At 36.1% G+C, this 27001-nt stretch overlaps 2 protein-coding genes across 3 annotated transcripts; one reads left to right on the forward strand and one right to left on the reverse strand.

Annotated features, from left to right (window-relative positions):
• The first annotated feature begins 148 nt into the window (after nt 1-148).
• MED1 (Mediator complex subunit 1) lies at nt 149-18044 on the forward strand. Its single transcript, XM_019046409.2, has 10 exons — nt 149-366; nt 2247-2414; nt 3309-3442; nt 4037-4172; nt 5321-5564; nt 6448-6643; nt 7360-7591; nt 8550-8730; nt 9210-9417; nt 10336-18044. The coding sequence occupies exons 2-10, from the start codon at nt 2298-2300 to the stop codon at nt 13535-13537; spliced, it is 4650 nt and encodes a 1549-aa protein (XP_018901954.1). The 5' UTR covers nt 149-366; nt 2247-2297; the 3' UTR covers nt 13538-18044.
• A 119-nt stretch (nt 18045-18163) lies between these two features.
• Nucleotides 18164-26305, reverse strand: Wdr37 (WD repeat domain 37). Of its 2 annotated transcripts, XM_019046411.2 has the most exons (8): nt 26051-26305; nt 25624-25752; nt 24253-24876; nt 23681-23856; nt 22644-22866; nt 20618-20756; nt 19929-20172; nt 18164-19292 (listed from the first exon to the last, which is right to left on the reverse strand). In XM_019046411.2, exons 3-8 carry the CDS (start codon nt 24800-24802, stop codon nt 19173-19175), a joined length of 1452 nt encoding a protein of 483 aa, XP_018901956.1. In that variant the 5' UTR covers nt 24803-24876; nt 25624-25752; nt 26051-26305; the 3' UTR covers nt 18164-19172. The 2 variants fall into 2 exon arrangements, with proteins under 2 accessions (XP_018901956.1, XP_018901955.1); XM_019046410.2 differs by lacking the exon at nt 25624-25752 and having other exon boundaries at nt 26051-26304.
• Nucleotides 26306-27001: the final 696 nt, after the last annotated feature.

A 27001-nucleotide genomic window follows, 5' to 3' on the forward strand; every position in this document is an offset into this window, starting at 1 on the left:
GTCCGGTTACGTCATTTCCCCAATTAACCAATTGATTTCTCGCGGTGTGGTTTTTTGATGACGTAAACAACATGGCCACAATGGAATGAACAGCCTCAACCGTCTATTATTCTATGACGTCGAAGAGTTTTGTTTTGTTTTTTGTTTTTACTTCCTTTCCCTTCCAGTTGTTCTTCGTGGATGCAGGTTTCAGTACTTTCAGTTTCCATAATTTATCAATTTTATGTTAGTATTGGTATTGTCAAAGATCTTGTGTTCTAAAGTTATTTTCAAATACCGCAGTTTATTCTCTTTGTGATAATCGTCATCAAGGGACAACCGAAGAATTTTTCTAAAAATTCTTCTCCGCAGCAAGATAATTTGTTGGTAGGTTTACCTTTCATCCGTTCTTCACCCAAGAAGGTTTACTCTTCTTAATTTTAAGAGGGTAGTAAATGGAAAGTCCAGAATTCCCTGAAATTTGTTGAGTTCTCCACAATGGTCCCTTTAATAATTGTTTCATCTATATCTCTCTCCAGAGACTAGGCTGCTAAATTTTCAAGACTCGATCAAGAGGGCATCAGTCCAAGTCAATTTGCTTTATTTTGTCATCGTTCACCTGTCTGCTCCTCCATGTCAAGTAGAACAACACTCTCAATACTTGGTTGGAACCAAGGTAAACAGTAACAATGCCACCGACTGTGCTCAAGTCATGCACAGGTATTTTGGGACTAGGAAGTAAACAAGCATATGATATCGAATGCGTTAAGAATACAGTTGTCTGTGGATCGTTGGACCTCATTTTGCAATTACAACTAAAATTTCAGGATCAGTTTAGCAGCAATGCATGTACCAATACTTTCCCTATGCACATGTGTGTTTTCATGGATGAGTCAGAAATTGTAGTTACTAATTGCAAACTGAAGTCCAGTTGATATTCCATTTTTATTTTATATTTGGCCGCCAAAACTTCCATCCGATTATTTTGTCTTAGATCCTCTAGATTCCACAATTATTACATTCAACTGCAAGAGTCAATTTGGTAACAATGTAATCAATTAGGTAATATGTTTTCTTTGAGTAGTTAGCAGGTGTTAGGTTCCTATATGGTACTTTTTTATCACATTATTTTAGATTTAGCTTATCATTATTCGGTGTGTTGCTAAAGTCTCCGGTCTGTTCTCTGGGATCATCAAGCGGAGAGCTCAGGGGATTATCTGATGTCTAGCTGCTTTGTTGCGTTGTCATCCGCTAGATTCTTCATTGTTCATCTACATTTTATTTCGAAAGTGTAAAGTGCACAAAATCTGTCTAAATGTATCAACTTTCAAGACTATTATAAAATTAAAAGAATAGCAGGCCGAGAACCTGAAGATTCTGCCTAAGAGAAAGACATAGAAGTGAAGAATTAAAGCTAACCTCACTTCTTCATCATCCTCAATTCTACCTCCCTGCTCTTCTACCTCAAGAGATCGGAAACTTACAGCATCTGAATTATTTAACAGCACTGGAAAATGTCATAAGATATTATGTATTGAGCACACTTCTAAAAATGTGTTGTCAAATTAAATCTTTGACCAAAGAGAAAGCAAGAGCTGCAGATTAAATTGCAGGCTGAGTGGCACCCCCTACTTTTACGAGTCATCTCTGATTAACTTATCCGCCTATTGCCCACTTCCTGGGGCCCTTATGGGAAATAACTTGGAGCTCATTTTTATCAAAAATATCTTGAAAACAAGGAAAAATTTTTGCGTTAAAGATTTCAGAAATCAACTCTCCTGATTTTTCTGAAGAGATTGATGGGTAATATATGATGCATTTTTCTCAAACACAGTGAACAGTTTGACTTGGAATTTTGTTCTCTCATGACACCAAGTGTCATTTTTCCAGTTGAAGTAACAAAATTCTAGGTGGTACCGTTTGGTGTCTTTGAGAAAAAAATGTTATGTTTTATCCATCAATCTCTGCAGAAAAATCTGGAAAATTGATCTCTGAAATCTCCGACGCTTAAATTTTTCCATGTTTTTTAGATACTTTTGATGTAAATAACCTCAAGTTATTTACTATGAAGGCCCCAGAAAGTGGGCACCAGACAGATCAGCTAATCAGAGACGACTTGTAGAAGTAGGAGGTGCAACTTGGCCCGCACTTTAAATTGCAGCTCTTGTTTTCCCTTTGTCCTGAAGCCTTCCCCTTACAAAATTTATCATTTTGTAAATGTCCTTCTATTAATTGTCCTCTCTTTCTTTTTTCTCCTGTTCTTAAAGGTTTTGCTTTTAAGAACAAAAGATTTAAGTTTTTGGTCTTGCAATCTCAAGATGGATGACAAAACTAGAGAGTGGCAGATGGAAATGGTCATGGAAAAGCTTCGCTCCAAGTCACCGAAAGGCAAATCATTTTTCGATCTTGCCAAATCGCACAGAATGGCTCTCTTGGTAAGATCTACCTCCTCTTGTTGTATCTACACAAACAACTACATAAAACTTCCAACAATCAGATCAAAATGGACTGGACCGATTCAGTCAATGAAAAGAAGAATAATGGAAAAAGAAACCAACAATTGGATACATACATATTAATAAATTAGGACATTGTATGTTCAAAAAAATGGTCCTTTATATAAAAGAGGACATTTCTCAATCTTACTCATTAGCAAATTTCTAGTATGTCAGAATATATAGAAAATTTCAATCAAATTTGGCACTATAAAGTCTAAAATTGACCTGCCTTGGTCAATTTTATCACGCCTACTTTCTGAATCAATCGATATAGTCTGGAAACGAGGTAACACTATATCCAGGTAACTGTAAGTTTGTGTACCGTATACTATACCCAAGAATGAATGTTAGAATAACCGGTATTAGTGAAACTTGTAAGTAAAAAAGACCCATGCTAAAAGAAAGACATATTAATAAACTTGTAAAAAAATTTGACATGCACCTTTTTATTACAAGGTTTCATAAAAAGCTTGTTGTAATTTTGCAGATCAAGTAAAGCTAGTCAAAATTTTAGTGTAATTTCCAAGGGAAATACACTATTTTTTTCTGTTGTTTTCTTCTTTCTTATTAATTTTTTAATTTTTTTAAGTTATTAATTTATTTAGCCTGTAAAGAATGCTTAAGGAATATTGCAATATGCTGACCAATATGTGTCACTAACTTTTAAGACTGACTTTGCAAGGCCGAATATGAAAAAATTAAGTTGTTGAATTGCTCTGTCATCATTTCAGAAAATAGTAAAAGAGCCTTTGGCAGGCTGCGAAGGAGATCACCATCTAAGCTGTGCTTTCTTTTGTTCTTAACATTTTTTGCTTGCCACTCTGTCTCTAGGAAAAACGCTATCCGTTAGACAGTGTTGAGAAAAATTTGCTGCAAAAATGTCTCGATATCTTACAACACTCAGTGAAAGTCAACACTCTTCAAGCAATGATAGAGCGTTTAGAAAGTATCAGTCGACAGCTAGGGTAAGTACCATGAATAAAATTAAATCATTATGTAGGAATTTTAAGTACCTCTCTCCTGATAGTATCAAAAAGCCTGCCTTTTTCAAATTTTCCATCAGCACTAACAATTTTTGGTAAGCATCAAAATGCACCCGCACATCTCACACCTTTAAAAAAGCAATGAATGTGTCAATACAACATCCCTTTTATTCTTTTCAACTTCAGAGGGATCAAGTTAAGAGGCTGGAAAGGGGGGGGGGGAAGGGAGTTGTTATGTAATTTAACCAGTAAAAAATTTGTCTGCAGCCTATCAAAAACAAAAAAATATAAACCTCATTTCTCAAGTTATCATTAAATAATACCTTTTTTTTCTCAGCTGTCCTTCGCACTTTTGGTACCTATTTGCAGTTTAAAATCTGCAAAACTGATGCTTATCACTTCTGAAACACTACTGCTTGCTGTATTTTAACCAAATATGGAATAGTGTTCAAAGATTCCACTGCGGAGCTTTTATCCCTTTAAGTAACATCCGTTTCTGCACTCTGTTCTCATCATTCAACTTTAAAAAAGTTCAGTGAACAACCTTGATGATCAAACAAAATTTTTTGATTTTAGGTTGAAGTTTATGGCTGGACAAACGAACTTCGATTGGTTTATCTCTTCGGATATGTTTTATCTGGAAGTTGTGCTGGAAGGAAATGGAGGAGTGCGTGATGTTAAAATTCATCATGAAGGAAAAGTAGAGCAACAGGTAAAAATAGTCAAGATGGATTCTTGAACTAACTTTTTGATTGCGGTCAGATTTTTTCAAGAAAAACAATTGCATGCTTTAATATAGTACAAGATGTAAAGTTAAGACAATTTAAGTAAAGGAAGATTAATTTAAAGAAAGAAAATCGAAGTATGTACTTGTATAGCTGTTAAAGCCAATTTTTTTCACTCAGAATCCATATAATCTAGAACGAATCGGTTTTTGCTAATTCAACAATTATGCAGAATCTTAAATATTTTGTGGTTGACTTTTTTATCTTTTTATCCAAGCAGTATATAGTAGACAGGGTTCCAAGGGTCAGGGAAAACCTGGAAAAGTCCAGGAATTTGAAAAGAACCTGGAAAAGTCAGGGAATTTAGCGTTGAATCTGGATATTCTCAAGGTTGCGGCTAAGCAGCTAAAACTTCCATTTCGCTCTGGCTCTACGCACTAGCATTGATGAGTTTTCAGGGATTTTTTCCTGCAAAGCGAGGGCCTAGAGTACTGAATCCGAGATGTTTATTGTTTGATTGCATTAATATTTTAAAATTAACCTTTTTATTTTTCTTTTTTTTGTAAGAAGTCCAAGAACTGCAGCACCAATGGTCAGGGGATTTTTCCAAAAAAATCCGGGAATAGTAAGGGAATTTTGAAATGTAATTTAACTTGAAACCCTGATAGAGGCACCAGGCTTTTCGAGCATCTTAATAATACATGTAAATGGACCACGTTCAATTAGCTCTACATAATCGTTGCTCGATCCCAAATGACCTTATTCATTCATCTATAAAATACGCACCCATATTTCTATTTTTTCTTCTTTATGAGGGTCTATCATAATACAAAGAAGGGTTGAAAGGGTGCTCAGAAAACCCCCTTACAATAGAAAACGTTTTCAGCTATATGCTGACCACTCAGGTCAGGTACCTTAATTTTATCATCTTCATCATAATAGCCACTTTTTTTTAGCAATTTTAGCAAGAGCTATGAGAAAAGTGTAATTTTCTTAATCAAAATGCAATTCAGAAAATTGAATTTAAAATGCGCAAGGTACCTCTTTTTTTTCAATATGAAATTTACAAAAATGTTTTCTGTAAGTTTAATTTTTTAGGGGCTGAACTAACATTAATTCAATCTCCATTTTTCAGAGTTGTGCTGAGTTGGTCGATTGCTTATCAAAAAGAGATTTTGCAGATTTTACAACTCAGCTTGAAGGTCTCGTTTCAATTTATCAAGTAAACGCGGAGAAAAAAATAAAATGCAAAGCTTTCAGTGCCCTCCAGTCTTTGGAAACAGACCTAGCCACCTTAGCAAGTTTGCAGACTTTCATAAAAGAGCCATTCAACCTCGTCCACAAATCACCGGTTGGAGCTTTAGAAAAGAGGAAAGGAGGTGAGTATTGCAGCCGTCCCAGCCTTTTTTGCTTTATTTTATTCTTAAAATTCGGCCCTTAGTTGACAATGCAGTCTGAAAAAGATGTTTTACACCGAACTGAAACTTTAATATTCTCTTTATGCTAATTATAAGAGTCTTTGTTCAGTCTACATCATACTCTATAATGTAGAATCATCAGACTAATGCATAACAGCTGAGAAGTTGAGCACCTCAGGAGGTTGGACCTATGTCAAGGGATGTAGCCTCCTTGTTGCAATGAACTGCAGGAGTATCAAAAGTTTTGGACTGCACAACTGGCGGATCATGTTCATTCAAACGATGAAATTGAAGAGCTGCAAAAACAAGTTTTTATAGCGACAAAACCACTTTAAAGGGTCTCGAAGTGGCAAAAACAGCATATGCAAGTGTGGTTATGGGGTGTTCTTTGCAGTACTATGGCTGTTTATAATTGAAAAACGAAAGGAGAGAAAATTCTTAACTTTGAAAATTTAGGGGAAAAGGAGGTTCTTGAAGAAGCATGAATAATTCGGAGAAGAAAGGGAAGACTACAAATTTTCTGCATCCTCATTACACAGAGTTAGAATTTGCCTTTAGGGGGGTGCCCCAAACGCATTTGAACTAAATTTCTCAAGACCAGAGCCCAAATTAAGTAACTTTAAGTTCAGTTTTCTGGGTGATATCGTGCAAAAAAATTGACGTAAATTCTTGTAAACTAGAACCCTCTCGAGTTTTCAAAAATACAAGAATTAAAAATCACTGAACAATCCTATTTGCAACAACATAATTCTGAATTATTTTTTCTCAAAGACGTAATTCTGAGTTTTCCCATGAGTTTTGTCACCGAATAATACATAATATAATATAATTTTATTTTAATCAGGTCATCCGATGAAGTTGACATACTTTGTGTCTCCTTACGATTTGCTGGATGTTGAAAACAAAACTTGCCGTGCTCTGCGCACAGATGCCCTTGGCTCAACAGGGCTTAGCGCAACCGTTACAATGGAAAGTTCCTCTGCACACAAGCTTCAAATTTCTACACTGATCTCAATCAATAAAAACTTGACAGGAAAAAGGTTTGGTCTTATACGCATTATTTCCCAATCCATTTACAACTTAGTATCTTCTTATTAGCATCTTTATTATTATGATTATCATATCTTAAATGTGGCAGCATAGGGATGGATTTTGTCCCTTGATCACTTAGAATCACCTTGAAAAACTCTGACCCAAAATTTTTCAGGGTGTCTAGCATCAGGATTTCCCCGATTTTTCTGATTCTATGAAAATTTAATCTTGATTTCATCAGGATTTGAGGACTAATCGGTGGTAAAATCAGGATTTGAGAAAAGTCAGCTGTCCGCTTATTTTCCATTAATTATCCGCCATCCGTCTGATAATTTTTCTCCGGATTTGGAAAAATTATGAAATCAGGATTTAGCAGTCAAAAATCAGGAAAAATCAGGATAAATCAGGATTTTCCAAAATGAAAACAAACTAGACACCCTCTTTTTGAGACTCACCTTTAAACTTCTTTGCCTTGAAATATCTTTGAGTGCTCCTCATACACATTGAAATCTATATTTTTAGATACATTTTTATTAGCTAGGAACACTATTGAAAGAATACTGAACTTTTTCTAAAATCTGCAAATAAGCACTCTGAGCATTAAGGCAAACAGAGGTAATAGATTTGTGGTTTTCCTCTTTGTATGATTTGCTAATGCACTGGCATTTTACAAATTTCCGCTTACATCTCTGGTTCTTATTTTATATTTCTATCTGAATTGCAGCACACCTGTTTATGCGCCATTGACCGTCATGAACAGCAACTCGTTGCCAGCTGTATTTGTTTTGAAACTGAGTGAGCCCTTGCCAATGTGCATTTCTCTTGTCAAGAAAATCATGGAAGTAACGGATATTGAAGTTGCAGATCTGTCCTCTCCACAACCTCTCGTTTCTCTCATCACGCAACATTCCTCTGCAGGCCAACTAAACTGTGGAGTGAATCGAGGATTATTTGTTGTAAGCTAATCAATTTTTACAAATCTGTGATAAATGGAATTGACTTGTTTTATATCTCTGTGTTCATTCTTAGCAATTCCTCTCCAACAGCTAAATAATCTGCTAGAAGAAAAATCTGAGTATTTATTTGCAAAAATGAATAGAGCTAAGCAAAACAGTCATATCTACATTGCAGTGTTTCAGAATCTCATCTCCTATTTTAATTTTTCGAAAGGAAACCAACCTATATCTGTACGCAAAAATGATTGCAATTTTTCTTGCCCTTATGAAGGTTAATCCTACGAAAATGAGAGCTTAGATTTTGAAACCTTGCAATGTAGGTGTAACTGTGCTGCTTGGCTCATTTCAAATTTCATGTATATCAATGGCTACAGTGCGAAACCGCATACCTCCATTGCGGCGTATTATAATCTCTGCTCCTATTTTATCTTTTCGAAAAGAAACAAGTCGCCTGTACAGTTTGAAATTTCTACAGAATATGTACTTAAATAATAGGGAAGAAAAATCAAGGAAGTTTGCAAGAAATTAAGGTTGACTTTTTCTCCAAAGAAGTAGTAAAGTATGACAGTCAATCTGCAACTTTGCAAACGGAGTTACAAGATTTTGCACATTAATCAGTGATATTGTAAAGACTAAGAACAGCCCTAGAAAATTGAAAGTGATTTATCGATGATTAATGTTCTACTGGCTGTCTTAGGCACATCTGCCAGTTACATTGTATCTCTGTAAAAATTAAGTAAGTTATGACCAAAATAAATTGAAACTATGGCCTTTTTTCTCTAGCTCATTTTACATAAACTAACTAACTTAACTCTGCTTTGAATTAGAATTGAATTGACAGTGAACGTTTTTCCTTTATGTAATATAATTAGGTATACTCAAGTATACGCTTTGGCAGCACCTGTCAAATATGTTGGTTGCTCGTCAAATTGATGTGTTGTTATCTCAATGTTTTCAGACTTTGCCAGAACAACAACATTGTTACTTTGTTACGGAGAATCGGAATCTTGATGGAGTAGTTGTATCTTCAATTCCATTCACCCACCCGGCTCATGTTGCTCAAATTCTCAACTATCTACGTCAACAAGCCCTCTTCAATACACTTATAATGTCATGTATTCGGCCCAATAGTAAGCAAGGTAAGAGATGTGTCAAATGTGATTCATGTGGAAGTTTGATAAGAAAACGTCTTTTACTGCTTAATACCCTACCCTGGGTTCCGTTTCATTGATTGATATCATAAGTCAAACAAAGACATTTTATCTACTGTAATTTTACTTTTTTTTATCTCATTCTAGTATTCTGGTGTTATAAACTCAAAATTAGATAGAATACTCTTAGACAAAAGTTCACACTCGATGAACCTGATTTTTTTTTTTTTTTTTTTTTTTTTTTTTTGAAAAAAACACTCAAAAACAAATTAATTCTTTACACATTAATGTGGTAGCAATGTGTAGAAACAAAATTACTAAATCCATCTTGAGCTTCCCAACACATCGGACAAAAAATCCTATTACTCAAAGAGTTCATTGCTGTAGAAAATGATTATTTCTCCTTATTATCGTGATTTCTTATTTTTTTAAATAATAACCTAAGTTTATTTCCTCTGATCATCCAGATGTGGAGAAAACCATAATTTTCGAATTGATGCCATGGTCGTGGCAGCACATCACTGTCAGTTTTATTCATCCGTATGATGAAAACATGACAACTGCAGAACTTGATTTAACAGACATAGCAAATCTGAAGTGCTCCGTGAACTCGACGCTTGGCGATGGACATGCTGCTATTATTGCCTCCGAGTATCCTTCTAAAGTATTACAAAGGTTTGTTATCTTTCTTCTAATTTTTATTTTAGAAAAGATTTGTTTTAATTGCCATTTTGCATTAATTTTGAATATTTCCCCCTAAACAAAAGGCACATCCTGCATCCATATTCTTACAGTCCTGGGGACTGAGGCAATCTAAAAGGTTATAAGAAGTATAGAGTCCCTCATTTCTCTTATGAATCAATAAATCGTTCTTAATGAAGTTCTTTTTCTTGAGCTTTTCAGGAATTTTGAACCCCAACCCCAAAACCACAACTCTTCTCACATGAGAAACTTTTAACTCTTAGCGCTCCTTTCCTCCTCCCTTGTAATATTTCTGACTATGGCACTACACGAGGAGCTTAGTTTTATTTTTATTAGAGAAAGGGGATAGGAAATACTTTTTGTGCATATCGTGTGTATCGTCTATTGAGTGGATAAGTGTGGTAATAAAAGGCATTAATTAATGAGGTCTTTTTTTAATGCTGTTTTGTCCCAAACTCTTGAAACCAGAAAGCAGCAACTAGTAATGATGTGTTGAGTTCTCTATCTCTCTGCTAAAATGTCTGAATGGTACGTGTGAACTGGAGACAATGAATGTAAATCATATGGATTAAGAGCTCCAAATATTTTTTGACCCATTATCACACAGGCAGTAATTGTCAGGAGTGCAAAAACTTCCCGGCTACACAGCTACAATTGCATGGATTTAAGGCCAACTCTCATTACAGAAAAATTGTTTGTATTTTTTTACAAAATCAAGACAATTTGTTACTATGGAGTTTGTAATTATCACCCTGAGAATTTAGGGGGGAAATGGCTTCTAAAATGGAAAGGTTAGAAACTTCCTGCATCCGTAGTTACTATGCATTAAAATATGGGATAGAATAATTATGATGACTTTGTCAATTAAATTCGTTCTCTCTTTTTTTTCAGGAGCTTTTCCATACCAATCACGATGAGAGCATTATTAAAATGTTGGGAGATGGAAACGCGTCTGGTGAATGGAATGGACATTTCGGGCCTCGGTGGCTCAAACAGTGGCAACATCGGTGGCAACCCAAATAACAACAAAAACCAGCAACCTCCAATCAATGAATTCGACCCGGATGTCAAAATCAAGCTGGAACCAAATTTGGATTATCCTAGTCTCAATGGGTCACACAATTCGGATTTTAATAACCCAGGGTTTCAAAGCTTCTCAACAAGTCCAATAACTCCTCGGCATAACTTGGCGGAAACCAATAATCCCGATTTAGTCACTATTTCAAAAAACTTGGATAGTGGGACTAAAAAGTTTCGGAAAAGAAAATCAGCTGATAGTTTGCCGAAGAAAAGTCCAAAAAGTAAGGACGAATCAGAGGCTAAATTGGGAAGCACAGATGACGCAAGTGTTAGCGATACCACCCCAAAAAGCACCAATCCAGTGCTCAAAGCATCTTGCAGTTCTACTCCAGAGATAGCACCACCGGGGGGTAATGTTGACTCGAATAAAAGTATTGGTGAAAAACTTGGGGATTTTCAGACTGATTCATTTATGGAAGCAACTGAGGCAGAAGACGATGGTGTAGAGGAGTTCTTAAAAAGTGGTGCTAAGAAAAATAAGAAAAGTATGGTAGAAATAACAACAATTCGACCAAATGATAAGAAGTCACCAACTCAACATGTCACCGAGTTTAGTAATAAGAATTTAGTCTCTCCATCCTTGAGTATTTCTCCAGTTTCAGTGAAACCTAACATGAGCGCTCTCCCAAGCATGGTGCTTGAAAGGAGACCAGGAATTGAGATTTTCCCAGTAGTCTCCTCACCCATTCCGCAATCTCCTGTCTCCAGTTCTATCACAATTACTGCAATATCAGCAAAAACAGTGTCGGACGAAAAGCTAAGGGAAAAGAAGAAATTAAAATCGGAGCTGGACAAATCGAAATTAGAAAAGAAACGTAAGCGAAAACGAGATGATAGTCCAATGGGACCGCCAGACAAAGTGCCTTCCAAACAAGACTCAAAAGCAGTCTTAAGCGTCAAACCTTCTGAATCAGCTTCACCTCAACCTTCCTCGCCAGCAGGAACTGTACGCAAGTATAATTGCTCTCCAACGCATACCTCATTGTCAGGTAAATCAAGTCCTGCCTCAAATTGCTCATCCAAGTCCAGTAAACCTGTTCTGGTATCTCATACGAGTAAATCAACCTCCCCCTCTACTAGCAGTCCCAAAAGCAGCCCTATATCTGCCAGTGCTAGTCCTAAACACAGTCTTCTAGTGTCTAAACAAGTTGGTTCATCTGGTTCCGGAAAACCAAGCATGTCAACTCTAAAATCAGCAGTTTCATCTCCCTCTTCCGCTGCTAAAAGTGATCCAAAGAAGTCCTCTAGCAAGGAGTCGAGAGATAAAGACAGAAAAAGTTCAAATTTTTCAAGCAGTGGACGCTCGAGCCCAAAGATTAAATCTGCAAGTGTAAAACTAAAGGCATTGCCAGTAGATCTACCAGTAGATAGCACGATTTTAGTAACTGACGGTAGCTTAGCAAGTTGTTTGGACCCCAAACAAGCAGTTATGCGAAACCGAAAAGGGTCATTATCAGCTGTGATTGATAAGTTAAAATCCGCTCAAGGTGGAACTGGTGATCCTGGAGGAGAAGGAAATGATGGGGGAGGAGGGGGCGGTAGTAATAAATCAACAACGCCAACTAAAGATTCTCGATCTAGTAGCTCCTATAGTGGCAAGGTTAGTGATAAATTAACGGGAAATAAAGTTGACAGTGGGAAGAATCCAGGTGAATATATGGTAAAACCAAGTTTAGATGGTATGAAAATAACAATAAACAAAAAGAAAGACTCAAAAAGTGGCGGTAAAACTGTTGCATCCTCAGGAACAAATTCACCAAAAGGACACACAGGTTTGAAACCTGGGGTTCAGAGTGGGCCTGCATCTAAGAAACCACAGGTCATCACAAAAACGAACTCAAGTAGCAGTATTAGTAGCAAAAGTCCGAGTTCCAAGCCTTTCCAAAGATCAAACTCATCCGGAAACCTAACAAAATCTGTCAAATCAACTAATTCCTCAAAACCAGGATCAGATGTCAATCGCAACAAGGCTAAATTTGCAAGTAAGTTAGATCCAGGCAAAAGCATATTTAGTTCTAAAACAGGGAAAGCTAGCCCCACAATGATAAAAGATGATAGTGAGTCTAAATCAAGTAAAATCGATTCCGGTCATCCTGCTCAAATTCTCGAGAGCTTCAAACTCCTGGACACAAAATTTCAAATTCCAAAATTATCAGCGAGGGTAAACAACACCTCAGCGGATAGTGAAGGATCAAAAAAATCTGCTGGTCTCAGTGAAAAGTCTTATCACAATAGTAGCGAAAGCACTCGGTCAGACACTAAAGTAAACGAAGTTGGGAGCAAACCAGATCATAGTGTATCAAAGCATCCTGTCGTCAGCTTGAATTTAGTGAAAAATGTGGATGAAAACACTAGTAATAATGACTCCAGTAAAAAAAGTAGTAGTAGTAAAATCCCAGATACACCAGACACAGAAGCACCACCTCTCGAAAATGTTAGTAGTTCATCTGTCTCCAGCTCTGAGGTATCTCAAAGCACTGTGTCTACGTCTGTAAGTTTACCAAAGAGTAAATCTGACACGAATTTAAAGCTGTCTAGCCTAACTTCAAATTTATCCGCATCCAAAGATGATAGTTTAAGTAGTCTAAAAATGGACCTTCCAATCTCTAATTTGTCTTTTAAAGATAATGGAAACAGTTCATTTAAAAAAGTAGTCGATTCCAGCACATCAAAAACCAGTGAAACTTCATCAAAAGCGAATGAAGCTCCCAAAGGAGGGGCAGGTGCTCAGTCGCAAGAAGTCGCTGAGATACTCATGGATTTTTCTTCCTCATCGTTCCCGAATAATAACAAAACCCTCGATACCCAAAAATTAGCGCCAGCCCCAGAGCGAATGGTCTCTTCCTTTCCTGCACGCAGGAACAACTCACCTTCAGTATTCCCTCACTCACCCTCGGTTCAAATTCACATCGTCAAGTCGCCAGCCTCAATTCTTCCATCACCGCACTCTGCATCTCCTTGTATAACTGATGATGAGCTAATGGATGAAGCCCTTGTTGGGATTGGAAAATAAGAGCCATTTTTTGAATGGTTTTTCCGAAATATCTCCTTTGTAAAATTGATTTCACCATTTCCTTCAAACAGTATTATGCTAAGACATGTGTGCTTTTATGATGTCCGAATCTGGACTACTTGAGTTAAGACTCATTATTCACGACTATAGTTGCTAGTAATTAAATTTTAACAGCTTATTTTTTTATGAGTTTTTTTTTCTCAACATTACATAGGATATTATGGAAGCGGCGTACTTTTGCATGCTGTGACAGATAAATTATTAAACGAGGTCTATTTTTATCATTATTTAGTGCTTGCTGAGTTGAAACTAGCATTGCTCTTTTCAATAGTTTTTTAATTTGTTATAGACCGATGCAATCATGTTTAGAGACTTCTGTGCGCCTTTTCACACACCAAAGAAACAATTTTTTCCTTTATTTGACAGACTATTTTAGCCTATTTTCCATCCTTCCTTTTGATGGAGGATTTTTATGTGTCTGAAAGTCAATCAATGTTATTCATCAATGAAAACTCCTCAAAGAGCAGAGTCAGGGAATCTCCTTGGTTTACAAATGAGATAAATATTGAAGGAAATAAAACAGCGTAATCAAATGAGTCAAAGAGACAAGTTTGATCAAGAAATTCCGCTCCATTGCATACTTTGGCAATTTATGTCTCCCTTTTTAAACTTATTCACCTTCATTTTCTGATGTCAGAAAATAATTGTAAAAAATACCTTGAACGTAGGTCATTGAGTATGTACCTCTAATTCAAGCAAATTCTCCATCAAATCAGACACGGACAGAAATAATTGAAACCAGTATTGATTTACCTATTAACCATATTATTAAGATGACTGAGTAAATTTATCTTTTTATCCTTTAAATTATTGTATGAACTATAGAATATTGTTTTCCAGGAAGATTTTGAAGGAACAGTATTGATCAGGATTATGAAAGAAATTATGATAATGATCAAAAACAAATTCTGCCCTCTTTTTATTGATACCTAAGATATGAATTGATAATTTTTTCTATCACTGAAGTCGGATGCATTATCTCATGATCCGTCAAAAGCCTCAATGGCACTAAGTAAAGAATCCATCACACACCATATATTTTGCTTTTTATCTTCATACGAGTTTTACGATCATTTCAAGTTTACACTTTATAAAGTACTATTTCATTATGTTTTGTTCCGTTAATTGATAGAATTTTGTTTCAGGATTACTGAAAATCCACCCCCCCCCCTTTTTTTTGTCCTTATCTAGTCTGGATTGTAAAAATAATGTAATTGAAGATAATTTTTGCTGGCTCCAGAACATATCATGCCATTTCAAATTTGTTTCAGTTCTAAATGTATCAACCTCACTTTTTTTTTTTATAACTCAACCGTATCAAAGTTTAGCCGTTAGTCCCTGTATTAAGCTTAGACTTTTCTTTTGAATCAAAATAAGCAAAGCTGCTTTTCCGCATCTTGTAACATTATACTCTATTAGTCAGTGACAGTAATAGTGTCTAAAAATTTTGTGTGCAATAAATAAATTAATCAAACTTTTCATCATTAGGATACATCTAGTCTTGTCTTCGTGAAATAATTATCATGATTTTTCAAAGGTTAAAGGAAGTAATTTCTGAAAATGCAACAATTTTCTCCCTCAGTCATTATTGATGATTAGCATATTCCACCAATCATTTCGAATCTGGTGCGATGAATGAGTGTAAATTTCATAATAAACATAAAAATGAACCGTGTTTTATTCTTTTAGGGGAGTATTTTAAATTCTCTCTTTGTAATACTTCTCTCCTAGTGTGGTACGTGCGTTCGAATCCAATGTAGAAAACCAAGTTATGAATTGTCATTAAAAACTTAAGATTTTGTCTTACCTAGAATCAATAATCGTCTTCATTAAATGGGTTATAAGTATCCCTTATAACTGGTTCAACCATGCTGAAATTTTACCAAGATCAATTTTAGCTCATTCTCCAAAAATTTTACTGCTTCTGTCATTTGAATTGTATGACCTCTTAATGAAAATTTTAATTTTAACAACATACCTCTCGTCACTGTTTCACAAACACTGACCATCGAGAGGTTGATTTTTCAGGAGCCACAAAATCAATGCTATCCTCAGAACTATCCAAGATAACTATTTCGATAGAGTCGAATACTCAAAATGAATAAAGTGGAGAACTTTGTGACCAGTTGGAAAAATATACTTTGAGCAGAATTCTTCTCATACATCATGGTAGATTTCAAATACCCAGTGATGAATAGGGAGAAAAGAACCTGAACATCGTCTTAACAAGGTGTGTATTCATAATGAATGTCTTAACCTGGTATGTAAGAGACGATGGTGCTTAACCAGCATAACTAAATTTCCTGTATTCACTAGTTTTTTGTGAGGTCAACTTGTTCTTTTCTTTTTCTTTCTATCTCCATTTTCCTCTTTTTTGTACAATGAGGAAAATAGAATTTTGGCATAACGCAGTTTGGAACCTTGTAATTCTTCCTTTTATTTGAGCACCAAACTTCGGGTTCAGTGACTTCGAAAAACATCAATGGCTAAGGTGCAAAACCTCTTTTCTTTCTATCATACTTCATTTTTTCTTTGTGTAACTAAGCCATGTAATTTCTTGTAAATTTCCTTGATTTTTCATCTCGGTTAGCAGAATATTCTGTATGAATTCCAAGCTATGAAGTTAGCTTGTTTTTCTTCGAAGAAATGAAATGGGAGCTGACATTTCGAAACATGGTAATAGAGATAAACTTTCGCCATCGATGCATTTCAAGTTCCTGATGGGTTGCATTAAACCCACGACTGAAGATGGTTGAAAATGTTCTGTCAGATTGATAATAATGAAATTCATCAATCTGACTACTGAAAGTTGGTGATAGTAAAGACATGGCAGAACAGAACCTCCTGAAAGGCTCCAAACTTCGTAACGAAATTCGCTTTTATTTTTCAATTCACTTGCAGCTCCTAGTGCAGAAGTTTTAATTAACCCTGAGCTTATGAATCCTTCATGTAAAAGCCCGGGGCTATTGTTGTCAAGTTGACTTAATTAATTAATGCATGAATTTAAATGTATATTTTATTAGAAACTTTGTACCTATGACTTACTTATCCTAATGACAATTTATTTTACTTAGCATTCAATTTGAATAGCTGAAAAAATACAAATCCGTAAAATGGGACTGTATTTAATTAATGTACATATACTGGCAGTGTAAAAATATTCGTTTGAATTCTATGCTCTAAGCATCCATGAACTTCAGGTGTCAAGGTTAGTTCCAGAAGAGAAGCAACTTTTTTCCTCTTTTACCTCTGAAAGTTTAAAAGTAATTATATTTCTAGTATCTTAACCCGTGTCACAGTTATCTACAAACAGAAAAATATCATTCAAAGTTCTTTCTTTTTCTTTTAGTGTTCTACTTTTCAGAAATCCTCCCTTGCGGTGTGTTACTATTTGACGTTTTCCCAACACTAGGATGTAATAACTTTATATTTCAAAGCTGCATATTTTCGCTCACAAGTTATACTTTTGCTGGGGAACTAGAGAAATTCCAATTGAAAATTTCTCTGGTTTTACTGCTGACAAAAAAAAACAACTGCAAAAATTAGCACAATTCTAGAGAGAAACTGCAAGGTTATATTCTTGTAACAAATTGAACTGTTGGAATCAATTTTGCAACGTTGGAATGGAGTTATGTCCCTTTGCCCTGGATACGACAAATTGTAGTTTCATGCTTAAATCAGTGTCAAAATGCAAAAATCAAGCCCATTGGTAATGATAGAATTTTGTGCTTTGATCAGCCACTGAGTTTTAAAAACCATTTAATCATTGCTTTGATTCTTTTAAGTGGCGCAAACCTAAACTCTCATCATCGTGAAAAAAGTGCAGATTTTTATACCACTAGAGTCCACACCACATAAGTTTGCGCACTCTCAGACTGCGACAGAAGATAAAAGAGATCTTGATTCTTGCATGTACTTTCAGTGCTAAACTGATGTCACACGATCTTCTGTTGCACTCTAAAGGTGCATAAATTTACTTGGCGAGGACTCTACCATTGTGAGAGTTCTCGAATTAAAAATAATGTTGCAGTAAACAAGTTTTCATTTTCATCAGCCTGAAGCTTTCAATTAACAAATGTACAATGATGTTATCGTATCTCTACCTGTCTTTTATTATTATTCTTTTAGTGATGAAAATAAAACTAATTACTGAACTATGCCCACATACCCTGTATCAGTTAATAAGCTTTACTGAACTCACTTGCCTGAATTCTTTGGAACCTTTCCGAAGTTTACCTGCTCTGATGATTGTAAATTTTGTTATGTATCATTGTTCAAAATGAATTTTAGTTCTTATGTTTCTGTAAATTACTTCTCAAAGTGTATTGGCTGATTTAAATGCATACAAAGTCTGAGATCATTGTTATCAGACTTTTATGTACGCATTATTCTTATTATCTGTAATCAAGATAGTTCAGTACCTGAATTATAAATATTTTTCTTTTTTTATACTCTGAGTCACATTTATTTAAGTATTTCTTCACCTTATTCTGGCGTTGATCATGAGAATTTGTTCAAAATCCAAGATTTACTTAGGTTAAGAAGATAATTCAATAAAAGTCAATCAACATTCAAAAACAAAAACTTTTATTAGGTACTTAAAATGAACATTCAAAACCAAATATTTCTATTACTTCAGCCCAATTTCAGAAATGTCCGTAGTTGGAGGACAGGTATATCTCACGTTACATAAATTGGCTGTTTTATACTTTCCGTTTTCAAGTGACTACGCTGCTGTAGTCCAATAGTGATTGAGGATTGACAGAGTGCTACAACGACATTAGCTGCTTTTGAGGACAGATACCGGAAATCAATACCTTCCTCTGTGGGAATTTTGCTATATTTGTCTATTACGGGTGACTGTCAGAAGTAAACAACTGCCATCTTATCTGTTGCAAGTTCTGCTTTTTATAATTTTTCACCCCTCCTGTTCAAAGGAAAATAAAATTGAGTGCTATAAATATTAATCCAGCCGAATGGTTTGATTCTATTGATGGCACAGCATACCGTTTGAATCAGAGGAAGATGATGAGTTTTTCTTCTTTTTTTTTTCTTAATATTTTTCTGTTAAGGCTGATAGGTAACAGTTTTGATTCATTTTTTTTTTTTTTTTTTCTTTTTTTGCCACTGCCCCCAATGTAGTTACTCTATCCGCAAGAATACAATATTAAAATAGGAATGTGGTCCTACGCTGAACATTTATGAGGACCATGAAAATTGTGTGCGTTAAAAATACTCTTCTTGGAACCATACAATTTATTTCAGTCCTGATAAACTGTGAGAGCATTATCGCAGTTATCAAAGGTGGCACTCTGCTCAGAGGACAATAAACCGTCACCATTGATACTATTTCCAATTTTAAATATATCGTTGATGTAAAACTGTAGACATTAATATAAGTAATACGCTTAAAAAAGATGATCCTTCGAACGAAACAAAAAATGTCCGCCTACCATTCTTTCCTGTTAGACCACTTGACCAAAATGGTAAGGAAGAGTGACTGTTGCACACCCCTTTTCAGGCAGGAGAGAGATTATAAAGGACGTGGGTATCTCTTTCAAAGGATGAAGATCATTTAATCTTTACTAGAAACCAAATTCCAACCGAGAATGAGTCTGTCGAATCCACAAGAGAAGAAATTACAAGAAAGGCCGTCATCTGCCCACGCTGAGCTGCAAACCATTCTTTGATGACCCTGCAATCAATAACAGGGGTTAGTTTTACACTAAAATTGTGAAAAGAAGCGAAATTGTTCTTTATTGCTACTGTCCTCTTCGGCAGCACTGATACTGGCTGCGAAGATCATAAATCGCAGCTGAGAAGTGGCAAGGTCAAAAGTGCACCTGCAGCAGGAAGGATATTTTTGGGCGCAATCTTGACTACTCAGCAATGCGCATTTAAAACAGGGCTTAAAATATACAACTTTTTAAACCTATTTTTTGTGGGTTGATTTTATTCAGGGAATCGGAGAAAAATCTTGTGAGTTGTGTGCACCCTTTACTTTCCAAGAATGCAAAAACCAAAAATTACTGGACGAGTTCATTGTAATTTTTTGTTACTAGCGCTTGAAAATGTCAACAGGTAGCAACTTCTTGTCAAAGATAAGTAAAAAGAAGACTCAATTGGCAGAGGTGTCATAATGAGAGCTGGATCTAAAGAAAGTAAAGTTTTGTAGATGACTTCCCTGGAAACTTGGTGCATATTACCTACCAAATGATAGAAAAATCAGGTGCTTTCATACGTGCAATCACCTGCTTTGTTGGATGTGTCTGCTCACTGCCAAAGCACAGAATAAACTGGAGAAAATGTGATAATATGGCTTCAGACGTACCTGCCGACTGGATCGAGGTAAACGTCCAATTCGATGGCCAGACAAATCATAAAAGCGCACTTGTCGGTTATCATGCGGTATGGCAATAATGTTTGAAGAAGATACAGACATTCGATTGACGGCCGAGTCAGAGTGGATTGTTGCTAGCGGTGACCGCATATTACGCAAATCCCAAACTTTGATGCTATGATCATCACTTCCTGATATCACTTTATCTTCACAAAGAATGGCACTAGTTACGGCTCTGCAAAATTAAAAGCAAGTTCGATTTCTTACCGTTGAATCAACTCACAAGAGCAACTACTTTACTATACTGAGTAACAGATTGCAAGCTATGAAGTTGACTTTTGAGCCAGTAAATAGCGTAAAGTTGCATTAGGAACCAACAATTTCTAGTTTTCAGCAAAGCAGATCAAAACTTCTGATAATTTTTCCTTGAAACTACATTCATTGGACTGCAAATTAAAAAACGTTATTACTCAAGTTTGGTTTTGGCATTTTTTTGTGCCAAAATGCTAATAAAACATTTTTATATGCAATGAAATCAACATTTCAATTGGAGCTTTTGAGAGGTTCAACCGAGAAATAGAGCTCTTGGGTAATAATCCTTTTTTCTCAACACAGTCACATACACACACCCACACTCCAACTTTAATATACACTAAAACTTGTAACTTTTTTGAACTTACTGGGTGTGACCTTGAAAAACAGACACAGAATGAATGGGTTCTCTGAAATCCCACAGTCTAAAAGTTGTATCATATGAAGCTGTTACTGCCAACCTCTGATGCGGATGAGTTGTGATGTGAGTTAGCTCGTGGTCATGACCTGAAAATAGCGAAACAAAAGTTTTAAATCAAATGATGAGAACTTGGAAAATATCAAGTTTAGGATATCTTCAGAGTAATATATATTTATTCATCTTAATCAGAAAAACAACTGAGAGGAATCCAGCTGTGCAACGCAAAAACGCTGTAAACGCCATTTTAAATTTTTTGAAAACAAAAGATCATAGCAGAAGAACTTGTGTATCTAGGGACAATATTTTTACAAAATTTTTTGCAAATACTATCAAAAACTTGACCTGAAAATTTGAGGTGCATGGGTGGAACAGTTTTTATTTCATAAAGTGTTAAGTTCCAAAAAACGAGGGAAAATCTTGATGGATTTACGGCATTCTTACTTAGCACAGCAGTATCATAGAAAAGAAAGTTGGGAGACATTTTTGTGATTTTGAAAAACTGATGATTGTACTTAATACTATTACATTTTCATCAATACAAAACTTCCAAATGAGCCTTTTACTCCTTGAAGGAATTTAAGGAAAACCCCATTTGAATACAACCAAAATTTTTACGAGTCATTGATTGCAATAGTGATACTGCAATTTTTCTTTTATTGTAAAAAATTTCGTTGGCCATCTATGTAATTTAATTACGATGCCAATGTAAAGATAGACTTGTATCAGGGCTGATATGTTGGCTGATGTATACCAAAGAATTGAATGAAAAAGCAAATAAATAAATAATAATAATAAAAAAAAAAAAACTACCAAAATGTAAAATAGAATCTTATAATACAAATTAATTTTGAACTTGAACACATAATAATATGACATAAGATCTAGTATTCGACTAATTCATAAAGATTTTGCCCAGTCATGGTCTAGTCACTTGAAAAGATGAGAAGGCTGTTAAAAATGTAAAAACAATGAGATCCTTACTTTTAAGTCATGCCAAGCGGTAGGTAATATTTTGCATACATTTTTGGGGTGTGAGGGGGGGGGGGGGGTTGTGCTGTTATGAATGAAGGAGAGAGTAAAATGTCCTGAGGAAATGCTAAAAATTGTTAAGGCAAAGAACATTCTGCGCTCCTACTCACAAGGCATGTGCGTCATCATTCGACTGTGTGCTTTAAGATAGATGAAAAACCTAAGGTCACCAACTCAATGGCTGAAGTAAAGATGCATTAAAGAAGAATTAGAGGAATTATAAGAAAAACAACAGAAAACTGGTCATGAAACTGACTTGATAGAAATACCAGAGAGTAACTATGAGAGTCAATAGAGAATTTGCAGGTGTCTGAAATTTGATGAATTCCTTGTTTAAGTGGGAACTACTGAGTGAACTGAACACGAGGATACCTTTGGTTCATGAATTGAACAATTATTGGAGAGGATATGACAAAATAACCCAATCTGCTAAAATATGTGTGTTTAAATGGGAAATGCCGCCAGATGACGTCACTAGGCGGTGCATTTTCTCACTTTTAAATCTATTTTTATACGAATTCCCATGTTAGTAAAAAAGTATAAAAAATACTGCGAAATCAGCTCTTTAAGCAGTTTTAGATGAAGAAATAAAACATTTGCATGCAAATTCTCCATTTTAAAGGCTATAAATTTTGAGAAGACTTTGGACAATGTTCAAAAAGTTTAACTTTCCTCACCCCCCCCCCCCCCCCCGCCGCTCTCTTCACCACGAGAGGTGGTCCCATGCCCCCCCCCCCCCAGAGAAATTTCCTAGCTACGCCCCTGACTAAGCTCTTATTCACTTTTTTCACTCCTAAATTAATCAACCACTTGAACTTAGCTTGGCTTTCTAACTTTCCAATGATTCCTTTAAAACTTATTCCTCTCAGTCTGAAAACACTAAACACACATGGAACAAATATGTACAAACAGAGGTATATTACGAAAGAAGGAAAATTTCAGACCTGAAAGACACTGAAGCATCTGTCCGCTTTCAACATCGTATAAAGAAGCCGTTCGATCCCAGGATGCAGTGACTGCCTGATTACCTCCTGGCAACCAGTCTGCTGCCACAACAACCCCATCATGACCTCGTAACTCACACAGTGGTGTCCTTAGAATGGGAACAGGAGTGTTGTCTTCACCACAATTTTCATCTGCATCAATATCTTCGTCCGAATTATTTTTCTACGGAGAAAATTGAAATTATAAAATTAGAACGTTCAACCAGAATTAGAAGACAAAGGACCACTGGACAAGGTGTAAATTTAAGCATCATGATGTATGTTTTCTCATCAAAATCTCTTGTAGAACACGATGTGTGCAACGAAAGCAACTCGTGACAAAGATGTTAACGCTTTTCGATGCATACATTGAAATTTCTTGCTCATAAAAATCCGTGATCTACTTCAGTTCCATGGCACCCTAAACGTTTCATAAGAGTCTCTGCTGTATAACAATACGACAACCTCAATCTTGGTGCTTCAGCTCAGCTGTTGCCCGTTGCTTACACTTAAAACGACACAGGGCAGGGATGGAATATTAACTGATTAAGAAGCCTACCAACACTGTTATAGTGCTTCACTTGAGTCACATAGAATTTGGTTTTACTTGTGAGTAAGGAACTCAAAGTTTTCCTAACCATTGTTGAGTAAGAGAGCTGGTATTTCAACAAAGATCTTGAAAAAATTTACAACATGTCTCATGTGTCTGGGATAAATTATTGCTAACAGGACACATTCAACTAGAGCGAGCCGAACTACACTTTATCTTGCTCAATTCCCTCTTGAATTTTATTTTTTTGAGCAAAAACTAAGCAGCACAATGACTCAGAATATTATACATATTTCCATAAGACTATGGAGAATAAGCTTAACATTTTAGGGCGGTGTGTTGTCAGGTTCTGGGTAAAAAATTGAAATACAATAGGAAATTGGATAGATATTGTAGTTACATTGATTCTCGTTGATGCCATACAATTATGAAAATATCATGAACATACCACACTTTGTTCCCAATTAACAAGAGCTTGCCAAATATGAGCTGTCTGGTCACCACTGGCAGTTAGGGCAAGATCTTTGTTGGGGTGAAATTTAATCGAATTTACTGAGCCACTATGACCAGCATACTGAAGTAAGCAATGGCCACTGATAGCATTCCAAATTCTTGCTGTATGATCTGTGAACAAATTTCAGAGATCAATAATTAGGGAGGAGAGAAGTAAGGGATAAAAAACAACATTCGCATCAACTTGCTGCTATATTTCAGATTATTGAAGCTGGCACTGATCATTGACTCAGAATTGAATTGAGTACCTATATCATCTCAAAAAAAGTTTCTGAATTAATGGCAGAAACCAACGAATAGGCTTTCAAGGATTACCTACAGGAAAATGGTCCAGTCACAAAAAATAATTATAAGTATTTTTTTCTAAATTTTTCTGTGCTCTCTTGTAAAGGAGGATGAATCTTCATCCGTACTATAACTCTCTCAAATAATAATGCACTTTTTTGTGGTCCTTTTCAGTATTTTGATTTCACATTTTTGAGTTGTGTGATGTGCTGAAATATCTACCTGCAGATGCTGTTCCGACAAGTGGCTGGTTGGTAACAGGTACATCGACATCCCAGACCCCATCCCGATGACCGGAAAATTCTTTGACCAAAGAGCATGTGATACTTGGTGTTTTGAAGCTGGAGACAATTTTACTGGTTTGAGCTTTTAACTTGTGTGCAGTTTTCAATTTCTGAGATGAGCCACCATGTAGACCACTTTTCTGTTTCAAGTTACTTCGAGATTTACCAGCTGTTGCACAGTCGCATTCCGCTAGGTCTCCATAAGTTTTCTCTTCATAAGTTTCACGCTCCAACTTATCATTTAAAATATCCACTTTGTTTTGCAAATGCAGGTAGTCCAGGTACATGGTTTCGAATTCCTTTTCAATTTGGCTAAATAGATCGTGTAACTTAGATTTTAACGGCTGCGGCAAAACAAAATCTGCGTCTGTGTCTGACTTTAAGTTGACGTACAACTGAGCAGCCTCTCCATCAAATTTCGGCATACTGGTCACCCGTTTGCTTTTAGATGGTTTGCCAAAGGTTGAGCGAGTTCTTTCCAGAGGCATGAGAAAATTTCTTGCACAAGATTGCTCAGAAATTCAAAATTTTATCATCACTTCAGCCAAACATTCAGTCATACCTGAAACAATGAAAAATCATTATGAAGTAAAAACATACTTAGGGGGTACATGTACAATATCGATGGTGAAACTGCAGAAGTGCGTATTTCGAAAAACACAATTTTTCAGATGAACAAAAAACTGTCTACATTCCTCCTTACCTACTGTCTATAGAAGGGAAATAATTCTTGAGGATAGCAAGAATAAGATGCTTTTTCAGACTCCATCAGCATTTTGAATAATTTTTTCAATTATTAGAATATACGGCAAAAATACATAGAGATTTGCATTTTTGGCGCTAAGAATTGACCCTGAATCACAGGATACGGACGGTGTGAGTCAGCAATCACATAACTCGGTTGGCGATGTTGCAGACTTCCTGTCATACTTTATTTTTTCAATGGAAAACTGCTCAACGGCAATTCTTTAAAGCTGTCGTGATTTTTCTTCTCTGTGGCAAGAAAATTCTACAAAAACTTCAATGAATGATGTCAATTTTTTCTCCTTTAAAAAATAGCATGGAGGCGGAGATTTACAGACACCGCAAACGAGTTATGTGATTGCCGACTTACACCGTCATATAAGTCTTTTAAACATGCTGTTGGAGGGTTTTGATTATTTAAAGGCCAGAAAAAGTTTCAAGCTTAAAATTTCATTGTGTGATTGGAAAGTTCATCAAGGAGGCATGCTAAAAATCAGATTGTTAGCCCCTCTTCCATGATGCATGCAGGCCTGTCTCCCCGAAGAAAATGTTGGTAAGCTGCGACCTTTTTTGAAAGTTAGTCAAGCTATTGGCATGTCATTTATCAAGGATAGTTAGAGCCTCTTCCTTCTGATCAGCAACAAGTCAGCCTGCGAATGTTTCCTGCGAGGGACTTTTAACAATGTTTTGACACCTAGGAGAGGAGACAGATTAACTTTAGAAGACATGAAACGATTAGATGAACAAACGCAGATTCAAACAAAGATTTTAACAGGATCAGAGATAAGGTGAGCTCAGGGGTTCAGGAATCCATCATCCCCAGTCAGAAAACTCAGAGACAGCTGTTTATTTGAGGACCATGGTACGGGCCTCAGCCACTGATTCGAACCAGGGCTTTCAAGGATACCGATAGTGGTTTGGTAAATGAGGGTATATTCACTTGCTGAAAATCATCCATGCACAAAATATACCTAAATAATGTCAAGTTGTACCTATGTCAAGCAGTGAATACAGGTTGAATAAGTGCAAAGAATTTCTGGGAGGCGGGTGGTAAGTTGAGACTGAGATAGATACAAGATATTTTACTCAGGATCTCATTCTTAATTTTTACGACTAATAACAGGCATTGAGTATTCAGAGCACAACGTTACAGCGCACAACAATCACAATATTAGCATTGATCATTGAATAATTGAATTTTCTCTGATAATGATAAGAATGTTTTTATCAACACCAAAGCATAGAATAATGAGAGAATGAGACTGACCAAAGATTCAACCAGTCGGTCAGGTCAGCCAATGCCAATGGCAAGACTAGGCAAGACATGATAATCTTTGAAATCTCTGAACAATCAAAGGCGGTAAATTTGAATTTCCCAAATTCCTAGCGGTCCTCCGACTAGAGTCCCTTTATACCCAGAGTTAAGACAACTCGATTATCAGCTGACTGGCAGCCGGCCTTGTCTGGCCATGGAGGCCGAAACGAGTGCACCCAAACGAACGATATTGAGGGATAAGGATCAGGAATCCTGCGATGTCTGTCACACAAAAACAACAACATCAACTAATTGATCAATTAAAAAGAAAATGAGATTGGTTTGTGAATAATTTCTTAATCTATTTTCATTTTGGACCGATGGAAATAACAATTTACTCTTGATAAACCACAATTAGGTAATATTTTCATTATTCTTGTTCACATTCGAGGTACCGCCATCTTGATGCACTCGTTTCGGCCTCCATGAGCGAGAACCAATCAGAATTGGATTTTTTTTTAGGCCACTTTCAGCCCAACCAAAAGTGAGTTGTCTTAACTCTGGGTATAAAGGGACTCTACCTCCGACAGAGCACAGGGACGTCCGCAGCGCGCATGGCGCCCGACCTGCCTTTGATTATTATACTTCATCTAGCGTTGAGACGTTGAGAGTTCACTTATTACTTCAT

The sequence above is a fragment of the Bemisia tabaci genome, chromosome 2 (genome assembly GCF_918797505.1).
Source record: "Bemisia tabaci chromosome 2, PGI_BMITA_v3".
Taxonomy (NCBI): domain Eukaryota; kingdom Metazoa; phylum Arthropoda; class Insecta; order Hemiptera; family Aleyrodidae; genus Bemisia; species Bemisia tabaci.